Source organism: Nanorana parkeri, unplaced genomic scaffold (assembly GCF_000935625.1).
Source record: "Nanorana parkeri isolate BGI_ZX_2015 unplaced genomic scaffold, ASM93562v1 scaffold32, whole genome shotgun sequence".
In the NCBI taxonomy this organism is placed as follows: domain Eukaryota; kingdom Metazoa; phylum Chordata; class Amphibia; order Anura; family Dicroglossidae; genus Nanorana; species Nanorana parkeri.
Genome location: NW_017306300.1, coordinates 289,082 through 314,605, shown reverse-complemented (window position 1 = coordinate 314,605; position 25,524 = coordinate 289,082). Strand labels below are relative to the sequence as shown.

The 25,524-nt window shown below is 40.7% G+C and overlaps 1 protein-coding gene across 2 annotated transcripts in view; it reads right to left on the bottom strand.

The window, feature by feature from the left end:
- PRKG1 (protein kinase, cGMP-dependent, type I) overlaps window positions 1-25,524 on the bottom strand; it is an 844,452-nt gene that overhangs the window by 696,718 nt on the left and 122,210 nt on the right. Inside the window, exon 1 of one of the 2 annotated variants that reach the window (XM_018568599.1) lies at window positions 2,809-3,259. The exons of the other annotated variant lie outside the window; for it this stretch is intronic. Within the exon in view, the coding sequence (XP_018424101.1) occupies window positions 2,809-3,116 (308 nt within the window). The 5' untranslated portion in view covers window positions 3,117-3,259. Of the gene's footprint in view, window positions 1-2,808; window positions 3,260-25,524 lie in introns of those variants that run through there. 2 annotated transcript variants of the gene reach the window in all.

Below are 25,524 nucleotides of genomic sequence, written 5' to 3'. Positions count from 1 at the left end.
TGGAGAATGTATTCAGCGAACCCACGCTGTGATTACATAAACTGCATTCAGCAGTGGCTGACTATATAGGAAACTGATGAACTACATTGTACATTGTTGCAAGCTTCAGATTTTAATGCGTACAGGTTTGTTCTACCCACAGCATGATAATACTGTTTTTTTGTAGTGTAATTTATGATAATTATTGACAATGGATCTTTCTATCAATTCAGGTATCCTCTGCTAGCACAGTGTGCTAAAACCTGCAGTCTGCTACCTGTTAACCTGCTGCGAAGTGATTCTCCAGTTTGCTGTTGACAGCATACTGATAGCAAATGTTCCTATTTTCAGAATGCCATGTGTTCCTTCTAATAGATCAAAGTGTGAATTTTAATAGAGTGTGAAGACATGAAATGGGAAATTAGCAAGTAGGAGGTGATTGTATGTGTATTTATAGAGTAGTCTTGTACAGTAAATGGTAGATGTTGATCTTAGCTCCCCTTAGCATTAGTATTTCTAATAAAATCCCTGTTTTATATGCCTTTATAATGACACACTGCGTAACAGTTCAACAAATACTTAAAAACCACAAGCTATCGAAGTGTGTCCTTGGTTAACCCAAGGAATGTTACTCAACCGATTATCCAGTCCTTGGATATATTATAGTTGATGTGTAACAGAAGGTAGACTAGCGGAAACGCACAATTTTTTTAAAAAAACAGATCAGATATTTTGTTTTTACTTTAGACCCCCAACAAGATATTGGGTTTCTAGTTACCTTTAACCCGATTGCATATTCTCAGCAGTACATTTTAGCAGAGCTTGATAAAAACTGGTGCTTTTTAGCAGATTACCCCAAACGTAATCTGTAATTACTTCAATATTCAGTGGGGGGAATTTATCAAAACTGGAGCACATAAAATTTGAAGCAGTTACTGATCAGCTTCTCTTTTCGGTTTGTTCAGTTAAGCTTTGAAAATGAAAGATAGAAGCTGATTGGTTGCCATGAGCAACTGCTCCAGATTCTGTTTGCTCCAGTTTTTATAAATTCCCCCTAGTGTTTCTTAGTGACAGTTTTCCATTGTACTGTCCTCTCATAGGATGTGATTTCTATGACAATATCTGACAGTCTAAGGGCCCCAAGATACACAACCCAGGGTAAATGTCCTCTCATTTCAGAAATAAATACATACATAAATAAATCAAATTTTTAATCCTTCACCTTGTATAGAACTTCATGCATGAACACACCCTGCCTTCCTTCTGAAGGTTGTATCACTATGTACTATGGCTACTGATCCAAACATAAGTACAGCCTTTGCACAAAACAACAATATGATATCTGTCAACTTTCTCTCTGAACAAAGAAACTTTGCAACTTGTATTGTTGTGCAACCAAAGTGGGAACATTGAGTCTACTGTTAAGGGAATGTTTAAACCATGTGCACTGTAACTCTGTTCATAGCAATCATCACTGGGTTATTTGTGAACCTAGCAAACCCCCGTTGGCACTCCCTTACCTCAGTAGTGGTGGGTTCAAAATAAGTATTTTTATGATTGATCTGGAGACCTGTTTAAATAGCTTTTTTTGCTGGCAATATTGCTCTGATGTGGTAAATTGGATGATAATATTTAATTTAAAGTCAATCCAAATACATCAAGCTCAAAGACAAACAGAACTGATTATGGTAATCAGAATAAAGGGAGTATGTAAATAAGAGGCATGCATAAAATCAACCCAGTGAATCGTTTTTCACTCCCCTATGACTCATCTCCATATATTATGTGTGAGGAGATGAAAACAGTGTGTTTGGGATGATTTGGGAACAGGACTCTTGATGTTTTGGATAATCAAGCCGTGAGGGAGCTGTGGTTTAACTATGTTTCTTTGATGTCTTGGCTGTACAGAATTCTTTACTGGTTCATAATATAGATCTGCTTACAGAAACTTTGAAAACAAATGCGCTGTATGTAAGCATGACTACTTTTATTATAAAAGCTGATTTATTGCACATTAGCCACAACTCCAGAGTCTTATTTGCAGAATGTTCTTCACCTGTCTGCTATAGGCGGTATATGCAAAGCCTACATCCACCACCCATGACTCTATGACTGCAAGGGCCTACCAGGCTTAACTGGAAGCACAAGTTATTTCAAACTCCGTTCTTTAAGATATCTGGCCAAGCTATCAAGTGCCACTCTAGCAAAGAGATTCTTCTTTTCTTCCTTCTTGGTTCAAATACTTGGGTACTGTCTGCCAATACTAACAGATGATCACTATTAAACACTTAGTTGCAAAATTGTGGTTTCAGTGGTCCTACATGTCAATCTTTATTTGCAGTTCACATGCTACCTTGTTACACTTACCTTTCATTGCTAGTTACATGTCTCATACAACCTCAAAGTACCTAGAAAGTTGTACACAGTCCTAACTTGGAAAAACATGTATCAACATATTGAACATTTCCCCCTCCTTCAGTTGCACCCCTGCATGATAAAGCAGCAATACACAGTAAACATGATTCATATTAGTTTTTTGTTTGTTTGTTTTTTATACATAGAAATGATGTAGTTCCACATACCTGGGCATCTGACAACAACATATAGATGGGTGCAGTTACTGTGGATTTTTGGGGGGATACATGTGCACAACAGCCCACACAGAAGTGTTAGTTAGACATAACTGAAGAGGATGAGGACAGAAATGGAAAGCAGAAGGTGCAGTAGATCGTCTATACACAGGTGGATGGACAGAGACAATACAGAGAAGCACTGAACTAGCACAAACAGGATGCTACAAGGACACAACGCTTAAACCCTGCTGCTTACTGTGGGCTCTTGGGGTAGAAAGGAAGAGTGACATGGCTGAGATCCTGGATGTCAAAAGCAGTTGGCTCGGCTGATATAGCCTGCCTCTTGGTCCTCTGTTCCCCCAAGGTGTTGGGACTTTGTTTCTGAGCCTGCTGGGTGGCCGGTTTGATCACAGAACGATACTTATCCAGTTCGTTCTGCAATCTTTGGATGAGCTCGTCTTTCTGGTCTAACTCCAGCTCCAGCTCGTCTATGAGAGCATCCCTTTGCCTGAGCTCCTCTATCTTCTCCTGCAAAGCATATTGCAAGTCCCTCAGAGTGCCCATATTGCCGGCAGGGGCTCCTGCTGCCTTTCCTTCTCCCTTCGTCGTCTTCTCGGTCACTCCAACCCCCCCCAGCACAGGATAACAGCTTCCTACTTTCTCCAACTTTCTTCCAGCACAACAGGTCGTGATCCTCTCTTCTTGTATGCCCTATTCGCCTACAACGTATTCAGACCCCGAGGCTCCGCTGGTCCCCACCACAAGGTCCCCTTCAAGCTTCTTGATCCAGCTCCCTCTCTCCCAAAAAGGTGGCTCTTTATATCCGCCGTGCATTCAAAATCCAGAGTATAGCAGGTCCCCAATTCCCCTTTGTTGGAGTGACTCGACGTCACAGCAGTCTTCAGAGGTCTTTCCACTACTTAGATCCAAATAGGAGGTCCCTGATGCTGTCAGATGCTGAGGAAGATCCACCTTTTCCAATGGTAAACAGATGCCTTTCGCCAAGGAAATTCCCCTGCGCCCCTGGGGGGCACCCAGGTCCAGCACCTGGAGGTCCTGGAAAGTCCCAGTTGTTGAACAGGTCCCCTTCTGCAGGAGTGTAATTACTAGAGTGTGTGGCAGCAGTCACAGACGAACCAGGGAGCATTTGCATGCATGATCTCAAACTAGAAGAAGAAAAAAAAAATCCCTCCCTCTGTCAGAAAAGACTGGGATTAGCTGTGGCAGAGGGGGGTTTCGATCTGTCTGCGTCAGGGCTGCGATGGGAAGCAGTGGAAAGGAAAAGAGGTGCAGAGGCAGCAGAGGCAGCAGCACCCAGCCAGCTAGGAGAGTATGCTGCGGAGTGCAGATATCTCTTCCACTGCGCTGCACTCTCTGCCTCTGCTATCATGGCATAAGAGCTTCCTAATGTCTCTGCAGCCATCACATAGGGGGCTCAGTGCATGTGCCTCATTGTAGGGTCTTCAGCACCAAAGGCTCCTTTACAATGGCATACATTCCCCCTTCTCTGTATCTGAGCACTGGATCGGCACCTTGTCACATATATACCTTGTAAAATATGAACTGTCATTTGTAAGGAATAGATAGATCAGATGCGGCAAGATCGCTTCTCTCATACCACAGTACCAAGCTCTCCTATCCATAAACTGTGGATAGGATTTCTGACCCATCCATGGGATATTTTAGTGGTCAGGGGGGTAGTTTGCACTAATGATCTGTTGCTGGAACTGTATTCTTCCAGATGTGCAATTATATTCAGGATCAGTTTCCATGCCAGGTTGCAACTGTGTCATAACTCGCTGTGAGTTATACCCGGACCGAACAGCCTTAATATTCACTTACTGAACGTCAGGCTGAAATGGATTTATTAAGGCAGTTTATGAAGTGCAATTACCCTACCAGGCTGCCATCTCACGCAATGCGCTCTCACATTCATCTTCCCCGCTCTGTAGGGGGGTGATTGTGGCAGTGACAGGGTTAACCACTCCTTTTAGCGGGGACGTGATGCTGCAATTAACTCCCTGGCTGCTGGGAGGCTTGGCGCAGCATCCCTACAGGTTGCTATGCGCACCAGGCAGAGGATGCTGAAAACAAGAGGGGCTAGACATCCACTGCCTGGGAGCTTGTGGCTTTTACAATGTACAACAGATTTTTTTTGTTACAATCAGCACCTACTAAATTCATTATATGGGACCTGAGCTGCTGTCACTTAACAGCCCGGTGCACATCTGCTCATTTAAAGTAAGACATAACTTGCCCGAAGATAGCGCAGAAAGCAAATTGAAGTGATGCAGATGTAATTCGTGCACCTTCCATAGGCAGCCTAAGAAGAGCGACACCTAGCGGCCAATTACCACCCATACTAAATTATTAAGAAGCCCCTAATCTCTCTTTTCAGTATAGCTGCCTGCGGAGGAAAAATCGTTTTAAAAAGTCAGACGCTTTCTTAGAAGGGCAAGGTAACTAGATCTGAATTCTCAAGTCAAATCCTCAAGCAGAAAGTCTGCATTCCATTAAACATATGTGTCTTATTGCATGCACTGTGGGTTGTGTCCTTAAGGAAACTCTCAGGACATTAGATTCGGTGTTGGCTATTTATTGATTGTTTTTGCTTTTCTTGCAATACACTTTTCTATTATTTATATTGTGGTTCACAGGTCTGTAGCAAGATTTAAAAAAATATTGCGTTGTGGTCAATTTCTAACATATGACAAAGATAAAGTGGACTCAGACAGTTCAAATAACCATTTACAGATTGTACCTTTCTTAGATATCCATTCTATTTGACACCAGAAATAAAGGAAATATATTCTTGTTGCCGGTATCAACCGGCCAGCTCGCAACTTTAAAAGAGAACCAAAGCCAAACTTTTTTGGCTTTAATTCTCTTCTGGGTCAAAAAAGTACACTTACTAATGACCTTCTGTGACCCAAAGTTAGCATATAGTAGGCTACTGCCTGCTGTTTGCTGATAGCGCAGAGCCGCACTGCAGCCAGGAAAGATCACAACAATATTGTAGGGATCCACTCTGTTGCCTGATTGGAAGTTTGCTCTGCCTCTCTAGAGCCAGAGCCAGCTGTGCCTGCCCCCTCTTTTGTCTGTGCCTCCAATGAGCCGGAGGAACAGAGAGGGGAGAATCCCCAGCGAAGATTGTGAGCTGAGCGATCAGCAGTTCCTAATCACTCAGCACTTAAAGCGGACCTTTACCCATATCTGTAAAATAACAACTAGCACACCTTTAGAAATGTTTAGTAATGACAATCTACCAACAGATACGTCTAGATAATTGCCGGCTTTGTATTCTTTGAATGCCTTATTTCTTTTCTTCCCCAGTCTTCTGACAGTGGCCACGTTTACTAAGGGCAGATTACTAGCTCTCCATTTACTTCCCTGATTTCTGGCACATGTGACTAGACATGTGACCACGCACATCATCTCAGGGGGAGAAAAATTAATTTGCCTGAGATCTCCTGAGATTACAGATGAGATTTTCAAGCAATGCTCTGCTGATGACAAGGCAATCGCAGTGTGCATTGTGTTGGCAAACTGAAGTCATTTTGCTCTTTTAAAGCAGGAAGTGAATGCTCTGCAAGTGTAAGTATTTCATAATCACAGCATTTTACACGTGACATGTCTATGTTAATATTAATCATCATACATAGAGATATATATTGGTAGAATTTGATTTTTGAGTGTAAAGGTGCGCTTTAATCTATAGAGATGGTATGGGACGCCTGCAGTATTAGCAAGAGTACATTTTACTCTCCCAATACTTCTCCTTTAATTTCTGCTGCCCTGAATTGGTTGCCTTTGGCAATTACATTTTTCCAAATTGCATTCCTGTACCCTATATGGCTAAAAGTTGTATTTCCTTTTCCTATGCTTCTGAAAGCTGCTATCAGTGTAGACTGCATACAGGCTGAATATAAACAGAGCAATGTTTCTCTACACTAGTTTTGTAAATACAGCTCTCAAAGCATAGAGAGAAAACAAGAGGTTACAGTTTTAAAGGTGGTTGGTGTCCTTTGATATAACAACAGTTGTAAATACTGTGTACTGTATAATCAGGGTACTTTCTACTTCTCTTTTCATATCCGCTGCAATACTCGGAAACATATTAGGATACAAGGAAAACAACTTTAGTTTTCTTTTCCTGAACTCTCATAGCAAAGCTTTTATATGTATCTATTTGTGCACAAGTCCAAAAATGCTTTTGATCGTTTAATATTATAAGCAACATCCATGGGGAATACGTTGCCATACATCAGTTTCTAGGCAGCAGCAGGGAATGTGTGCACAGCACATTCCAGAGAATGAAAAGCACCACTGTTACCCAAATCTCCTCTCCAGCATGAAGGTTGTGCAGGAAGACGTACTGACTGACCAACAGCAAATAAAACAGCTTGGACCTTTATACAGTACATCTCTGTCCCTTCCGCTGTTAGGAAACCCTGAGACAGGTTGTCCAGTATCACTTGTTTACCATATTTAGTCTGTCATTCCTTAACCTCAGTCTTCCCTGATCTTTCTTCCCTGTGAGTAATAGCATTTGTCTAACAAAACAACATATTAAGCAACACCCTTTTCCCTGGCTCTTCTACAACACCAGAAGTGCAGGATTTAAACTCTTTTTATAAGGGTAACTTCTATTTCCTTCATTACAAAGACAAACAGAAGTAGTCTGTTAATGCACTTTTCTCAATCGATAAGCTTTGTAAACACGTACAGATGTTGTATTTCCTCAATTTAAAACCACATGGCAGTTTCCAATAACAAGCCTGCTAGCTCTTTATATATTATATTGGTTAATTAATTTCCAGTGGAAGCATTTCATTATATCTGATACTGAGCACATACTTTTAATAATAGTTATATAATGTAAAAGAAGCAGCATGTGTCACATCCATATCTAGATCATGTTCTTAAATAGATTTTCTACTTTTCCCATAGATTTATCCAATCTTCTTTTTGAACATATTGCTACCTGAAAAGAAATGCTACCGATTCCAGCAACATGTAGGTTTTCATGCTATCGCCGACTCCCCAAAAGGCTCACTCCTGCTACTTCTCCATTGCAGTGGCTGGACAGCTTCAGCATGATATGACATGGATTATAACTGTTTAGAAACCTGCCTACTTCCCAAGGGAACACTTCCCAAGATCATACATTAATTGTCTCTATTTCTTTGTGTTTAAAGTGATATTACCCCAGGGAAAAAAATTTAATTAGCCCTGGCAGTGGGGCTACCCCTGCACTGCAAGAGTTAAGTGCTCATTTGTGTCTAGGTGCAAAAAAAAAAGTTATATTCACCAGACCATCCGAGCCAGTTTGTTCCTAGACCGGTGTCTGGAGTATCTCTCCTCCACTGCTGCAGGGGTCTAAAGATCCTGGTGTCATCACGCTCTTTACACTGTGCATAGACTGTGTATAGACATGAGGATGTCAGGAGCATTTATCTGTGCAGTGGAGGAGTAGACATGGTTCAGTGATCACAGAAGCAAGTAGCGCTCTGATGGTCTGGTGAGTAACTTTTTTTTTAAGCACCTACACAAAAATTACCACTTAACCCTTGCAGTGCAAGGATAGCCCAACTGCAAGGCTTAATAACATTTTTAACTGGAGTGCTTCTTTAAGTGTTAGTTTCCTGCAGAATCAATTAGTTGATCCCTGGAGCTCTGGCCCTGATATTCTGTTCTCGGATGGTTCTTTTTCCTTGCAGGGTCCCTTGGAGCTACCCTTGTGTGTGCTAGTAAGCTGTGTGTGTCTCCACAAGCACACAAGACAGCAAGGCAAGCCTTCCCCGTGCTCCCTGCTCCCCTGTCCTCCCCTTTCCTTTCTCCATGCTAGCAGATGGATGGCTGCTACAGACTGCACTGTCACTTGGAATCTTGTACTGGACAGGAAGTTAAAAGAAGTGGAGCTGAGAGAGATGGAGCCAGCTGATATACATTAGAAACACATGCACAACCCAACCTCTCCTGGGCTTGTTTCAAGCAGGTGCAAAAACACTCCTGTTTCGAGCAATGGTGTTAGAAGGGGGAGTAGTGTGCAGACAATCTCACCACTGGGGAAAATCATAACGCTCAGACAAGCTTTTCTAACTGGCTCGGTTGTTTTGATTTGAGGCAGTCATGTGTTGCCCCATAGACAGTGGATCATCATTTAATCCAGCCATCTAATATCTATGGGAATCCTTACAGTCTGATCCCGGACTAACTGACTTTACTTCCAATTCACTTTTATCTTTTCTAAAACTCCAGAGATAAGCTAGCACCATCAATGAAAGGTTATGGGAGATCAATAGAGCTACACAGGTTAACTTACTAAATAATTAGAGGCTGCTCACCTAGCAAAGTGGATGTTCAATTGGAAAAGTGAATGTTAGTGAATAAATGAAGCTGTGTTCACTTTGAATACCAAGTAATGTTTGCAGTAATGAAAAAACAGGATTTTTTTTAGCATGTAAATAGATATTCAAAGTGAGAACAGCTTTTGTTTTCTTAGTAAATCAGCCCCACAGGGTAAGACAGGGTAAGTATGATTCCTTCTGAGGGTCTGATTAACTGCAAATGATACACCTTTCTTTACATTTTGTAAGACAAACCACTGAGATAATGTTTCTAAAAGCATGGTAATTATACCTCTACATGCTACTGAAAAATCAGTTTTTCTTAGATGTTGTGTCTGTGTTACTAATGTCATGCCTATTCTAGGTAGCTGTAGTAAAAAAACATGGGCATCAGAAAAACATTGGGAAAAAAGGGGCAATGGTTAAATCCATTGCAGAAAGACACAAACTGCATTGCATATCAAAAACCGTTCTAACCCTTTTTTTTTATGATAGTAGAAATGTTTTGTTGCTGTCTGTACCCCCATTCTGAAAATCATTTCATTCCCCAGGAATGCTCATCTGGGCTATTGTACTATTTACCATACACAATAAATTGCCAATTATCCATTATCCATTGGCACCTTTAGAATCCTCCATTGAACTCAACTAGACCAGGATGCAGACTTCGATTATGGCCTAGATGTGTACATTTAAAAGGTGTCAAATACTTCAATTGTACATCAAGGGCATGAATCAGAACTTGTGACATTCTGAATATGTAGAGTCTACGCGTACACGAATCAAGACCATCCTAATCAATAGTATCGAAGCTGAGCAGGAAGAAAGTAACATTGCAAGTGTAGCGTATAATCTCCACAGTAGAAAATGTGTGGTTATTGTATAGTAGAAGCAGACCCTAATACCTGAAGAAAAATCCCCTGTGAATGAAATACAATTGATTAAAATGTTACTCCACTTTTGTTGAGAAAAATTCAACCCCCTGTGGGTGATCAATGTAAATCAGCGAGCCAATCACACAGGCAGCAAATGACTTGTCTGGGGGCATTCTGTACACCAACTGTGAACAGAATGCCTCCAGGTTGCCATATTGCATTTAATTTTTTGAACAGTTTCGAAAACTACAGTGGATTCAGAGTAAAATGGAAAGGTAATATTTAATCACATTTAATCACAAAATGCTATGCTATATTATTTTCTAATTAAAGTGTAGTTTTATTTTTTTAACTTTATTGCATGACAAGTAAGTGTTATGGGTAGGCTAAAGAGAATACAGCATTAGGTATCTTTTCAGGCTCAACCCCTTTGACTGACACTTTGGACTTCTGATAAAGGGTTCCATCACTCATTTGATGACTCATTGAGATTGAGCTATTGATGTCTGTAAACAGATATTTTACAACACTGTTGAACAGGTGAAAAGGAACCTAAAGCTCCACCTGCTAGCTTGATATATTGCTATATAATACTCATATGTAATGTTTTATATTTACATGACAAACATTTTATATCTAACTGACAAACAAAATAAAAAAATATTTAAGGACAACTATTGCAAAAATATATAGCAATCTGACACTTATTTGAGTTCATTATATATATTAATATAAAAAATACCTTTTTTATTTAAGATGCTTTTTGTTTACACTCTTAATTACATGCAGATTAAGCTAATCAGCAAGAGAGAGAGAGTTGATGAGTGTTGGGACAAAGTTTCATTGCGGTACTTACAGTGGACATCTTTTAATCACATGGTTTAAAGCTGAACTCCAGGCACAAAAAAACATAATTTCAATATTTTTCTCAATGGCCACAAATTATATAAATCCATATTGTGTGCACCAAATGCCTTTGCAAACTCAGTTAATATCTTGTTAATGTAATGACGACATCATCATCACTGTGCTGCACATAGCCTGTACATAATAGAGTGGTAGGAGGAAGCCAGCAGGTCCTCCCACTACAGGCTGCTGCAGAAAACTACAGGAAGGGGACAGAAACAAGGCCAGTCACACTACACAAGGAAAGAGAGCAGCGGTGACTGGTCTTGATTACAGGGAGCTCCTGCACAGACGAAAGGTTTTACACTGGATTACTGCCCAGATCTGAAAGAAATACACAAAGCTCACCAAGATTCAATTAAGAATCAAGTCCACACAGAAGCCTTTTGTTTTAATGTCGAACTTTCTTGTTGACTTGGTTTGTTTTGTTTGTTTTGTTCTAAATAAAACACCTTTAAAAAAAGATTAAAGTTACAATACACTTGCCCCTTGCATTTAGATAATATTTATTATTCCTGGAGTTTAGCTTTAAATCTTAAAGGAAAAAAAAATCTAAATCTGCTCAACCATCCATGGCAGCATTATTGTTTATCCAAATGCTTGTCCCTGTCACTTTTGCTGGACAGCTTAGCTACCTGTAAATGTGCAAAACAATTTATAAAAAGTACATTACAATAACAAATAGTGTTTTGTCTGCATTTCTAAGCTAACACGGAACTCCTGGCAGATAAGAAAAAAATCTCTTCAATAATCCTCTGTACACAGTAGACATGTGCACAACAAAAAAAATTGTTTCCAAACAAAACAAATGAAAACGAAAAACATTTTCATTCGTTTCGTCAAAGGAAACAAATTTTTATGTTGTTTTGGATTCGAAAGGGCAACGAGCCTCCAAATCCGAAACCGCACACTAAAACCGCAGAACGAGCAGCAGCCATATCCGCCATTTTGGAGTAGATCTTGGTATACATCAAGATAGCGCCGCCCGCATGTTTGAGCGCCGTCATCTTGGTGTTTACCAAAATCTACTCCATAATGGCGGCCGAAGTGCCCACCGCTCGTTCAGCGTGTGACGTTACCGCCATGTGACTTCGCCGTCTCCGACTCCAAGATGGCGGCAGGCATGCGCAGAACACACCGGTGGCCAATATGGCGTGTTCTGAAAACTAATTTATGTATACCTGAATATCATTTTAGTATATTCAGGCATATATTAAATTCATTATTTCAGATTCGGACGAACCGCCGAATCAACTGATTTTCGTTGATTTGCAGGTTCGTCCAAATCCGAATGCACGTGTCTAATACACAGTACTGGGAGGAAGGGACAGAGCTATGAGCCACTCACTCTCTGCTGCATTACACATGTGCTACAAAAGAAACCATTAAAGGAGAACTATGGGGTCAGTGTTTTTCCCCATAATTCTCCTTAGGGTAATGGGAGGACACAAACTAGCGTCCTCCCGTTACCCTAAGCTCAGTATACCGCGAGCTACAGCTCGCGGTATACTGAGACGCCGCAGCCGGAGCGGATCCCGACTTAGACGACGGGGTCCGCCCAGCTGCGTGAGTGAAAGCTGGCTCTGCCTATCTAGAGGCAGAGCCAGCTGTACCCACCCCCTCCCCCGTCCGTTCCGCCAGTCAGCGCTGGCAGATCGGAGAGGGGAATCCAGCCCCTCCCCCTGTCACGGCAGAGAGCCGTGACAGGATCGAGAGGTGAGCGAACCCGGTATGTGTTCGCTCACCTCCCGATCTACTGAGCCGACCTGTGACAGTCTCATTGTCAGAGGTCGGCTAGAACTATGAGGTGAGTGAAAAGCACTCACCTCATAGTTCTCCTTTAACAAAAGAAAAGAACAGTGACATACCCTCATCAGTGTTTACCTGCTCCTTCCTTGTACAAACAGGTTGGAGGTATGTTCCTGACCAAACAATGCTGATGCTGGAAGGTTGTCTCCTGTCTAAATCAGCCCTGTATGTATGCATGTGAGAATGTGACCTTAGATTGTAAGCTCCTTGAGGGCAGGGACTGATGTGAATGTGCACAATATAAAGCGCTGCATAAATTGTCGGCGCTATATAAATACCTATAATAAATAAATAAATATTGCAAAGGAGGTCAAGAAGCCAGTGATGCTATGCGGCAGGGGTTTCTGGGTCGCAAACTTGGATTCAGAGAATTACAGATCCTTTTTCAGTATTTTTCCGTTTTCCCATATAAAGCAAGCATTTCAACAGTATGTTTGACCTCTTGCCTGGAGTTCAACTTTAAAGTATTTAGTCTCTTAAAGGCAATAATCATAGCTTCAGGAGCTGATATAATTACACACAATGCATAACCTCCAAGACTTTATGAAAAGGAAAATACCTTTTGAACAGATGACGTACATTTTGATTTATATGTCAATTACAGCATCTAATGGATGATATACGCTGCAGATGGAACATACAGCACAATGCTTCGGGTATAGGGCAATACCCAAGCATTCTGTTTACCAATATTATCCTGTCTGTATTGCTTTCTCAGAGTACTGAAAAAAGATCATCAAGTGAACTTTATTTAAATCATTCCCATTTATGTTCAAAGAAATAGGCTTTTGGAAAATGAAAATCCCACATGTAATTTCACATTTGACCAAGAGTCTTCATGAACAGAGATTAATGATTTGTTATTCTGGTCTGTAAGGCTTGACATTAGTCCATCATGTTGATGTCATTTTATGGAATATTTATTGTAATGCATTAGATGCAGTACAGCACAGATGTATCTTAACATCTAATGCATGACTGCATTTTTGTATGGTTGGTTATTAAATTGAAGATTGAAACTAACCCATATAGACAAATTACTAAAAACAGTAAAAGATTTGTACATATCCTTGTAAATATATGGTACGATTGTTTCAGGCTTGGGACAACTGCATGATATTGAGTTTTGTGTGGGGGTTTCTTGATTTTGTTTTTATGAGGATAGGAATATTTTATTTTTTATTTTGTTGTACTCAAAGTGAAGCATTCACTTGTTTCTAGCCTCAACGCACCACCAAAAAAATGGAAAGGGAAGGCAGTGAGTGTGTGACACCTCTCCTTCCTGTACCAGACCAGGTCACATGCCTTTTAACATTCAACAATGGGGTGGTAGCTTGCAAAGGGGGTGGGGCAAAGCCTCCCCCTTACAAGACACCCTTGTCAGGGGCATTGGAGGTGGCAAAATGATACAATAAGAAGGTGGGGTAATATGGGGGGGACTTAAAGTGTAATCTGGAAGCCTCCTTTTTATTTTTTGTCCCCTCTCAGGTACATTAGTACCTTTTAATCACTAGAGGGGACCTGATGGAGAACTGCAGGTCTCCTCTGCTGATTGACTGCAGAAGTGGGCGGGTACAATAGCTAGTTTGCTATTGGCTATTGCAAATTGAAATAGCCAATAGGAATGTAGCTATGCATCCCTATGCTTATTGTTTTGTTTTTTTTGTTCTGATGGCAGCCAACGGCTCCGATATCAGAAAAAAAAAAAGGCAACAGAGCAGGGAAAGTTTTACTCTGCTCGACCGAGCAGAGTAAAACTTTCCGGGGAAGGTAATTCTCTCCTGGGCGGCCGGGAGCCGCTATCAAATAAGCGGGAGACTCCTGGAGCGTCAGGGAGAGATGGGCTGTCTGTGAGATCAGCGTCCCCAGTTATCTGGTAACCAGGGACCCTGATCTGCAGGTTGTCGGCCAGCCAATGGCCGGCCATTCGGCCAGCTTCGCCTTTCACCTTGGCTCAGTCCAGCCGATGCATATGCCTTCGGTTCGACTGAGCCGCTCGGCTGACTTCGGGAGCTGTACGGGCTATAGTGAATAGCCCGTACAGCAGCCCTTCGGTTCTACTGAACCGAAGGGGTCCTGGGGCCGAAGCTAGCCGAAGGATCAGCCGAAGCTACGGCTAGATCCTTTGGCAGCTTAGTGAATAGACCCCTACATTTTTTTAATCAATACCACAGCCCAACCCCCCTCCCTGTAATCAAGTGTCAATCACGCTGTCCAACAATGTAATCCAAATAACTAATGTCGTCCAGTGATGTAATTCACTGTCAATCATGATAACCTGATGCCCAATGATGTTTATCCATGCACCAGTTCCCTATACCCTGTTTTTAACAATAGCTTGCTTAGTCTTAAAAATGGGCAGAGAAAAAAATAAGGGAAAACCTTTTTTTTAGGTTGGTAAAAAAGAAATGTATTAATTATAAAACTGGAAAACAATGACTTGTATAGCATTTTAAATATAACATAGTTAGAAAGAAAATTAGAAGGAAGCCATAGATGCCAACAGCATAAGTAAGCTGGCATCTCCAATCAAGAAGGATATGTTGGCGTATGAGTATGAATACTCTAGTAGGTGCTAGTATGTTGGAAACCACCATGTATGAATGCTGATAATGTTTCTAAGGAGCTGCATAAACATTATTTGATTTATGGGATACAAATATATCAAAGGGCTTATGCAGTTTGCTGAATTATGGGATATAGAAGTTACATTATTGCTATAATATATCAAAAAATAGAAAGATTATGTTATAACAATTGTTGACGTACACACAATATAATATAAATCATGTGAAATATAATTTCATATGCTATATACCCTCTTATAACCTGTACATTTGTACAGTTATATATTTGAATAATTATATGGAAGCAGCATCATGCATGAAATTACATATGAACAGATACTATACTCTATTTTATGGTATGCTTCTTTTACTTTTACTACTTAATCCTTTCAATGGCCCCTAACAGGAAGCCTTCTTAGAAGAGAAATATCCTGCAGAGATCTGTATTAGTAATGACGTCACTAGCTCGGGGCTTTGGTCCTGATCAGTATGCCCTTGTATGTGTATGTATAATCTTTTCTGAAGAAGAACCGAACAGATAATGTTTTAGATTATGCTGTGAACATTGCAGAAAATATTTAAAAGATGCATTCCTTCTAAAAGTTAATACAACCTTTGCAGTAACAGGTTATAAAAATGAACTGCAGAAATGTTCCTGCATTTATAATGTATACTTCCCATGGTAACATTCTTCCACATTTCCATATTAGGCTTTATTATCTATCAATTTATCTTTCTCTCTGAACAAAGGACCACCTGGTAAAAATCCATTTTATGGATATTTATGCCTTCCTAGGGAATAATTAGTTTAATGCCAACATACATAATAAGTGATTATGGAACACAAAGCAGCAGTAACATATAGATGTTAACATCTGTTGGGATTCAAGGCTGGATTTGCTCTTTCAGAAGCATGAAGGTGGCTGGTATTGTGCTGTTCTAGTGTCAGGGAGGGACTGTAGCATGACATGGTCAGCACCAGGACTATCCCGCTGCACATCAGTAACTACTGTAGGACTATACTTAAAGGTGAGTAGACAAATAGATATGTCACAACTGCCAACATTGCCCACTCTTCTCAGCATTAACAGCTACTTGTAGACTGCTAATAGTGACAATTTAGGACATTAGTTGCAACCTATCACATATGGCAAGAAAATATCTCCAGCCACTAGTGTTTGGTCATGGCAAGCATCATTTAACTTGAAATAATAGCAGGTTGGTACTCTTTTCTAATAATGTAAGGCTTAGTTCACATGGGCTTCAGTCTGTAAATGCTAGTTTAACAAGGAATGTGTACAAACATTTTCAAAGCTTCCAGCCAGATTCAGGCCAGGCTTCTCGAAGACTCTATGTTCCCCTTTAGCATCAGTTTGGAAATAATAAACAAACGTTTTCAAGTAGTACTAGAGCTTGCTGAGACCTGTTAGTAGCTTGCTTAGAGAGAATGTTATCACCCCCAAGAGTTTACCTCAAACTGGACCTGAAGGTAGCTGTAGGTTGGATTCACATTTTGCTGTTTATGTGTTATAGCATGTTAAAATGTGTTTCATTAAGACAACACATTCAATAAACTGACAAGAACAGACCATAAAACAGACATGAGGCACTTATTTTGACACAGCACACCACAATGCACAGTAGTGCAATACCATGCATTATGATGCACCTCAACATATGTGCAATAAAGCTGTGATGCCTTAGTCAGTTGGGGTGCCATTAAAATTGATGGCACCACAGTACGCTAATGCATGTAACATGCCTTATTGTGTGCTGCTGAAACTTCAAACGCACCCTATCACAAAGCTGCTTTTCACCCTTAAAGGCTTCAAGAAAGCTGCCAAAGCAAGCTTAATGCTTTGTAGAAGTTTACTCTACACACTGCTCTTTACACTAGACTTTAAAAGATTAAGTCTGCGTAAACAGATCCTAAAAAGTGTATATCAGTACCACTGCCTAATGAATATTCAGTTTAGTTGGGCAGTGGGTGGCACACATACTAGTACCTTTTTTATCCCTGGACCATTGGTTCAGTTGTTATGCTTATGTGGCAAGCACTTCAGTGTCTACAGCTGTAAAAGAGTTAACTGTGTCTCAAAGCAGTCATGGAAGAGAACTGTACACACTGGCAAGCATAGCTCCGGATATCATCTTTTTCAAATGTCATCCCTGTTTAAAAATACTTTCAAATATTTAGGTATCCTTGAAACAAAACATGCAGTTATGTCTACTAGGAAAACAAAATGTGCCTGGTATGATATTTAAATATACAAAAGATACAGAAACAGAGAATTATTTCGAAAAAGCTAAATGATTAAGACTATATCACATCAATAATAAAACTATTTGTTGCAGTGTACATAAATCCCTTCAGCCCACAGGGCTTCCTGGCCAGGGCCGGCCTTAGGCCTTTAGGCGCCCTGTGCGAGAAAGCTTTACAGCGCCCCTCAGTGACCACACCCCTCAGTGGCCACACCCTTTAGTGGTCACACCCCCAGTAACCACACCCATTTATCACCCATATTTTTGGTAAAATATAAAAAGACGGGGTCACGTCAGGTAAATAGACACCAAACATGTCAAGCTTTAAAATTGCGCGCACCCGCAAAATCGCAAAAAATTACCATGCCCAAAATTGACCATAGGTGACGTTTTAAAAGCTTTTACCGCTCATCAGATTAGTGTTATCAGTGATTGATAGCCCTCCTGGCCAATCAGAAAAAAATGTCCGTTGTTGCACGTTGAAAATAAACCATTTATATGTGGACCCTTCACCTTTTCCAGCTTTCCTGTTAGTGATTACATCCATTTAAAATTACATTTCTGCACCAAATCTTCGTCCTACAGTGTCCCCAGTGTGTTCTCTCTGAGCCAGCTTACTGCCATACTGTGCAGAGGATACATCACAACAGGCCATCACTTATAAATTGTCAAAAGCCATCTATTTTCTTCAAGAACTCGGATACAGTATAACTGTAATAAAAGGGAATTTATGCAACAGTATACAGTAAAACATTGTTTCTTTCTTTGGAATGTGGTGCCCTGATTTAGTTTGTTACCAGACTAGTGTTCCCTATTGGATCACAAAGGTTTATGTATGGATGGATATGAATTATAGAATCTCCCTAGCATAGCATCTGGTATTTACATTCATATCTCAGTTACAGGTGGTTAAGAGACATTCATATCAGCTCAGAGCTCTAGGCAGCCTGCATATAGACACAGTACGCCCCCGTGCACAACTAGGTCATGTAGGTATGTGCAGTCTTTGCTCTGAGCATATAACTCCATCTCCTAATGTCAGAACACTACTCTACTGCACATCTCCTGCCTTGGGATAGTCTGGGCTGCCAGAGCATCGAGAATCCCATCAGCACTATACACAAGCCTCTGATGAACAAAGGGCATACAACCAAAATTTCCTCATACACTGGGTTTTCCTGTATCCAGAACATCAGTGTTATCGGATGAATTGTCTGCAGACATTCTCAGAGGGAAGGCCATTATACCATGGCTACCTATATCCCATAACTGTTTTTTATATTAAGATTCAGGATTGTATGGTGACAAACATTTCCCTTCATTATAGCTAACTGCTGCTAAATAGGGATGAGCAAACTGGGAAAAGTTCAGTTCACAGGAGGTTCAGCAAACACAACGGGGTTGCAAGCTTTTGATTAAAAAAAGGACATAGGTAGCGGAGCACTGCCTTGAGGTTCCAATGCAAAATGAAAGACATCTGAATATCGTTCAAAGGGGAGAGGGCCTTTTCATGTAGCATAAAGGACAGCATAGAAAATAAATATACCCTTTAAATAACATACTTGGGGGATGCCCTAAAGCTGCAGATGAAGTACAATGTAGTCCCTTAAAATAAGGCATATAAAATCAGGAAAGAACAGTGTGGGGTTCCCCTTAAAATTCAAATCAAACCCTTCTCCATGCATGCCGCCTGGGTGGCCGGGAAAGGGAGGGCAGTGAGCATGTTAGTCCTTTTTCTGAACCATACCAGCCCACATTCCTTTTAATATTGGGGAAAGTACCTTGCTGGGGAGCGAGGCAAAGCCTCCCTCCCTGGCAAGACACCCTTTTGCTAATGGCCTAAAGGGCCCTTTCCCCACCTCTGATGCCTCAAGAAGGAGGTGAAGGTAATATGGAGGAACTTATGGTATAAGCTGGAAGCCCCTTTTATAATAAAAGGGCCCCCAAATACCCATTCCCTTACCCATTCCCATAAGGAGTTAAATGTAAATAAAAACACATGCACACAATGTGACAAAGGCCGTGTAAGAATACAAAAATTTAAATATTGTCCCCTAACCTAAAACCAGTCAGTGATCTCTCATTTAGAGGGTGTAATAACATGACAGATCCCCAACTTGTTTGTTTAAAGCAGCCAGCCATGGATATGTCATTTTCAGTAAGGGGGGCTGCATGCTTGCTCCCCTTCCTTTTCTGCACACAGGCATGCCTGGATAAGGACCTGGTATGAATTTTAAGGGTAACAATGTTGACGTTCCGATCAGGGATCCTGGGTGACATCATGACCATATTTGATAATGACGTCACCCAGGATCCCCCAAACACCAGCCAGCTGGAGATCTGTAATTTTGTGACGGTACTGGCGAGAGGCAACTTCGTTATGTAATTCTGGTGGTGGGACAACAATGCAGTCAGTGTGCGGCCACCCTAACTGAACCATACCAGGCCACATGCCTTTCAACATCGGGACGGTACCCTGCAATGAGTGGACAGCCAAGCCTCCAGCACCCCCCCCCTCCCCCACACACACACACATTGTGTGCATAGATATGTCACATCATTGTAATGGAATGGTCTATTTTTAATTGAAAATAATACAATAGGGTTGATTCGCCAAAAGTAGTAGAGACTGTTCGATTATATATTCATTTTGTGAAGCCTATGTTCACTTAGCTTAGTAAATAAGGTGAAGCCGTGCTTACCCCAAACATTCAATTATATGCCACCAAAAAGTCTCCTTTTAAAATTCTGTTACATATTATTGGTTTATTTGAAGTGGACGCAACTAAGCTAACATTCCCTTGGCAAAATGAACATACTCCACTCCTTCAGTACATAAACCCCGCTGTCTGTTAATTTGCTGTAAATGGGTGATAATATTTAGCACCAAAATGCCTCAAGGCTCAATATTCCATAAAGAAAAAAAACACACTGGCTGCCTTCACGTAAACATTGCTACTGCCTAGAATCACCGGATCTCTCTTTGTTCAGAAAAATAGACGTCTTTATCCACACAGGTTTGTATTTTTCAACTGCCAAGAATATGTTTAGGATTTCACTTTTCTAGTACTTTACTGTGTGTTCGATTTAAATCACAAAATGCATTAGAAACTGTACATGGATCACAGCTAAATATATTTATTTGCAATACAGTGGGCAATAGATATACAGTAAGTTGTTTGCTACATTAGTATTAAGCACACGCAATGTGAGAAGTCAACAAATACATCATTTCTAACATTTTTTGCCAGTGAAATATGAGATCTGTTTCAGTAAAAAGTGTTTTGATGAATAGATGGTTTATCAATATAAAATTTCCTGAAAACTTCTGTTTGTAGTTTAAGTATAAACATCTTATGTCATGAAATTTGACACTGGTCCATTTAATTAACAAGTGGCAAATAAGGTGAAGTTTTGCTTGCCCAAAAGACTGTGGACCTGATTGACTAAAGAAAGAAGTGTGATTGCGTTCAGTTAAAAACATCCAATCATGAGCAAGATAATCTGTATTTTGTTTAAAGAGATTTTCCATCAATTTACCCGATCTGCCCTAATTAAAAGTGTTTCTTTAAATTCCATTCCCAACCATACTTGTCTTGCTTATCCTCACTACCTATCCAGTGCTCCTTGCATACCTGACATCAACAATTCTGTGTGAGCTTGCACAGGATTGCTGATGTCATCCTCCTTTGTAAGGTGTCCTGAATCATGACCACATGCTCCCTATATCCAGAAGCAATGGCTGTCATGGAGCAACAAAGCTCTGGGGCAGTGCAGGGGAAGGTAAGTAAAAAAGTAAATTGGGGGTTAGCTAGTAAGAGACTGTCACTTTGCCCTTGTGTGATCTGTTTCAGAGACTTTTCACTTTGCAAGGGAGTTTTCACTTAGCTTAATGAATAGGGTGAAGCTCTGATAACTTCAATCATCCAATCATGTGCAAAGAAAAGTTCTGTTTTTTTTTTTAATTTCCCTTGTGCATGATTGGTCATTCTTTGTAAAGTGAATACACATCATATTCATTAAGCTAAGTTAAAATTCCCTTGCCAGTTTTACATTCACAACCCCATTGTGTAGTCTGGTTGTTATTTAGACATACTGATTTTTGTGAATAAATATATTTACAGGGTTATTTACAAAAGGGTGAAGGGTTCGGAGAAGGCAGGAGAAGTGAACAATCTAGGACAGGGGTAGCCAAACTCCGGCCCTCCAGCTGTGGTGGAACTACAAATCCCATGAGGCATTGCAAGATTCTCACAGTCACAGACATGACTCTCGGAGAGAGATGCACCATGGGAGTTGTAGTTTCACCACAGCTGGAGGGCCGGAGTTTGGCTACCCCTGATCTAGGACAACATAGCTGAACTGGAAAGTGACCTGAATTGGAGAATTTTTCCAAATCATCTATTTTGTCCTAAATTGTTCACTTCTCCTGCCTTCTCCAAACTCTTCTCCCTTTTGTGAATAACCCTGCTAGTTTTTTATTCTTACTCTCTGTCATCTCTTATTACCATTTGTCTGATGTGAATTGAGATTGTAAAAGAAAATCAGGATGGTCCCCAAGGTTTGCCAGCTGGTAAGTTCAGCCACTACACAATGCACGAGAGTGACAGGCAGAAATTGGTGGTTAGCTGGATCTCTATTGCTTACAGATGCAGCCCCCAGACCATGCAAATATTTAGGTAAGGTAATTAATTCTGTATTTAAAGTGAACCTAATATTTGGTTGTGTTTGTTTTAGCTGTCATTCTAATGGCGAAATCTCTCTTCTACCTTAGGCATATTTTTGTATTTCTGGAATTAATATTTGTTTTCAGTGTACATGACTGCTTATGCAGCTAATTAATATTATACTAAAATACCACCACTTATGTTTAAGTAAGATGAGAGGATTGGAAAAAAAGGCCAACATTAAAAAAAAAAGATCTATTAACTTGATTTCAAACTGTTAAAACAGACTACTCATCCCACAGCTATGAGATGAATAAATTAAAAATCTCCAGCAGTTTAACTCCACAGCACAGTGCAACACACAAACCCGAGTACACATACTTTTGCGGGAACCACTGTAATAATAAACACAACCAGCCTCAAAAATTATATAAAAATCTAAGAATTTGGCAGAGAATACTCTTCAGTTGTCAGTGGTGAAATAAATTATAGCTGTGGTCCACACATTTTGTCAGTTTTATCTGTAAGCTATAAGATATAAGAGCAGGTTAGAAAAATAAAATCTATAACCTGAATGCTTGCCATGAACAGCAGCTCCTTGCCACTTCTCATCTGCTTCTCCCACTGCAATACAGTATATACTGTTTAGCAAAAATAGATATTTTCTTTTCTTCAGAGTACTAATTACTGAGAAGACTGGGGACTGGAGGACCTCAGCTAATAGGAATGATTACATAGATTACACTTTTTCACTCTGGGAAGAGAAGTTTCAGAGATGATATGATTATAAAAGTATACATATATCAAAGGTGACTATAGTACCTGTAATAAACTATTTATTTTAAGGTCCCTGAAGAAGACATTTGGCCACAATTTGAAGTTGGAAAGAAAGTAGGTGAAACCTTAGACCATGGAAGGGTTTATTTTACTTTTAGAGCAGTTAAAATAGGAACTCCCTCCCCCAGGAAGTGGTACTAGCTGAGAGTATTAATTACTTCAAAAAGATTTAGATATCTTTTTCAGGGAGTATAATATACAGGGCTATGGGGATTGTTAAAGGATAAAAATCACACACATAGGGTGAACTGGATGGACCTGAGTTTTTTTTTTTTCTTTTTTAACCATATCAAACATATCAACTATGTGACTATACTATGCTGGACGTAGGTTTTCTGTCCCAAACAAGTCACAAAATATGAGTGGCAGCTCTGATGCAACTGGTATCTCAGTGATGTGCAGTAGACCCCTTGGGTAGCTGATAGCTGGGATTTAAACAGGAGACGCAAGGCTTATGCGCCCCCGCCCAGGGATGCTCCTAGATTCTTGTTTTTAAGATTCTTGTTTTTAAGTCTGTAGAGGTTTTTAGATTCTTGTTTTTAAGTCTGTAGAGGTCTGCAATACAAAGAGTTTTAGGACATGTACTATTAGGCTTTTCCTTAAAGGAGAACTATGGGGTCAGTGTTTTTCCCCATAGTTCTCCATGGGGTAACGGGAGGACACAAACTAGCGTCCTCCCGTTACCCTAAGCTCAGTATACTGAGCTTAGGGTATACTGAGACGCCGCAGCCGGAGCGGATCCCGACATTGATGTTGAGATCCGCCCAGCTGCGTGAGTGACAGCTGGCTCTGCCTATCTAGAGGCAGAGTGAGCTGTACCCGCCCCTCCCCGTCTGTTCCGCCAGTCAGCGCTGGCGGATCGGGGGGAATCCAGTCCTTCCCCTGTCACGGCAGAGAGCCGTGACAGGATCGAGAGGTGAGTGAACGCCGGTATCTGTTCGCTCACCTCCCGATCTACTGAGCCAACCTGTGACAGTCTCACTGGAATTTTACTAGCTGCTCTCACAAGGCTGGATGGGGTCTACACTGCAGCACTTTGTGCATCTTTGGAAGGAACATCTCCAATTTCGGGACATGGGAAACATTCTGATTAGCCCTGATGTAATGAAAGGAGAACCTTAAAGGAGAGCTATGGGTAACGGGAGGACACAAATTAGCGTCCTCCCGTCACCCCAAGCTCAGTATACCACTCGTGGTATACTGAGACGCCGCAGCTGAAGCGGATCCCGACAGTTATGTCTGGATCCGCCCAGCTGCGTGAGTGACAGCTGGCTCTGCCTATCTAGAGGCAGAGCCAGCTGTAGCCGCCCCCGCCCCCTCCCCCGTCCGACCCGCCAGTCAGCGCTATGACAGGATCGAGAGGTGAGCGAACGCCGGTATGTGTTCGCTCACCTCCCGATCTACTGAGCCGAACTGTGACAGTCTCATTGCCACAGGTCGGCTAGAACCATGAGGTGAGTGGAAATCACTCATCTCATAGTTCTCCTTTAATGATGTGAGCATGGATCCAGGGCTTTTACTCCTTTACTTTAGCCGCAGTTAAAAAGCAAGATTTTTCTAGTATTCTTAGTGGACGAATATGTTATTGGTATTTTTGCAGTCATTTGCTCTAAGTTTAGTACTTTACTGTAATGATGATAACACATTACACGTTTCCAGTTGTCAGGCCTAGAGCAATTGAATCAAGCTGGCCTTGAATAAACAGATGCTAGTGCAGAAAGAGTTATAAGTAACATTAATAATTTCACATGCCGTCACTGTTCAGGCACGGCTTTCTGAGCTTCCTTCAACAAACAGGCACATAATAAAAAAAGCAGCAGTGCTAGCTCTTGACAAGCTTTTATTACAGAGAAAAGGCAGATAAGGGACGCAAGATTGGGTATTCTTTGGGAGTCTGTGCAAGTCCTAAACTCTATAAACTGTGATGGTTGTGAGATATAAAATGATGACCAGATAACTGACCAGATAACTTACAAGTGTCCTCCTTTCAGGGCTAAGATGTCTACACACAAAAGAAACATTTTTATTGTAAGCTTCAAAAGCAAGTGTTCAGATATTTGCAGTTACAACATTTGATAATGTAGGAGATTCTAATATTGGGTCAAACTACTCTGGGCAATAGAAAGTTTGGTAAATAAATATACGCACACAGGCAGACAAAAGGCTTTTCAGTCATAGACTGAAAGATGATGAAAGAAAGACAAAATCTATTTCTATAGCATGCTTATTCTATATTCTTTAGCTACTAGTACTTAGTCAAATTCAAACTTTATACCATGAACTGGATAAAAAAAGATAAAAGAAACAGCGCCTTCTCATCGTGTGATACCATTTATTTAAAAAAGTGTATAAATCAGATGTCCATTCTACTAGAATGTTCAGTCCAGATAACATCAGCAAACAATCCCGTAATCAACATCCCAAGTACAGAACAAGGAAGGCAAAGTGACCCTTCAGCATGTGATCGTGGACATTAGCTAACATATTTCAAGGGTTAAACACCCTTCTTCAGAGCTTACTGTATACATTTATATTGTATATAGTAAGCCCTGAAGAAGGGGGTTTAGCCCCATGAAATGCGTTAGCGGTTGTCAAACCATCATATGCTGAAGGGCCTCTTTGTCTTCTTTGTTCCATACTTGGGTTATTGATTACGGGATTCTTTGCTTAAGTTATCTGGACTGAGTATGTCAGTACAA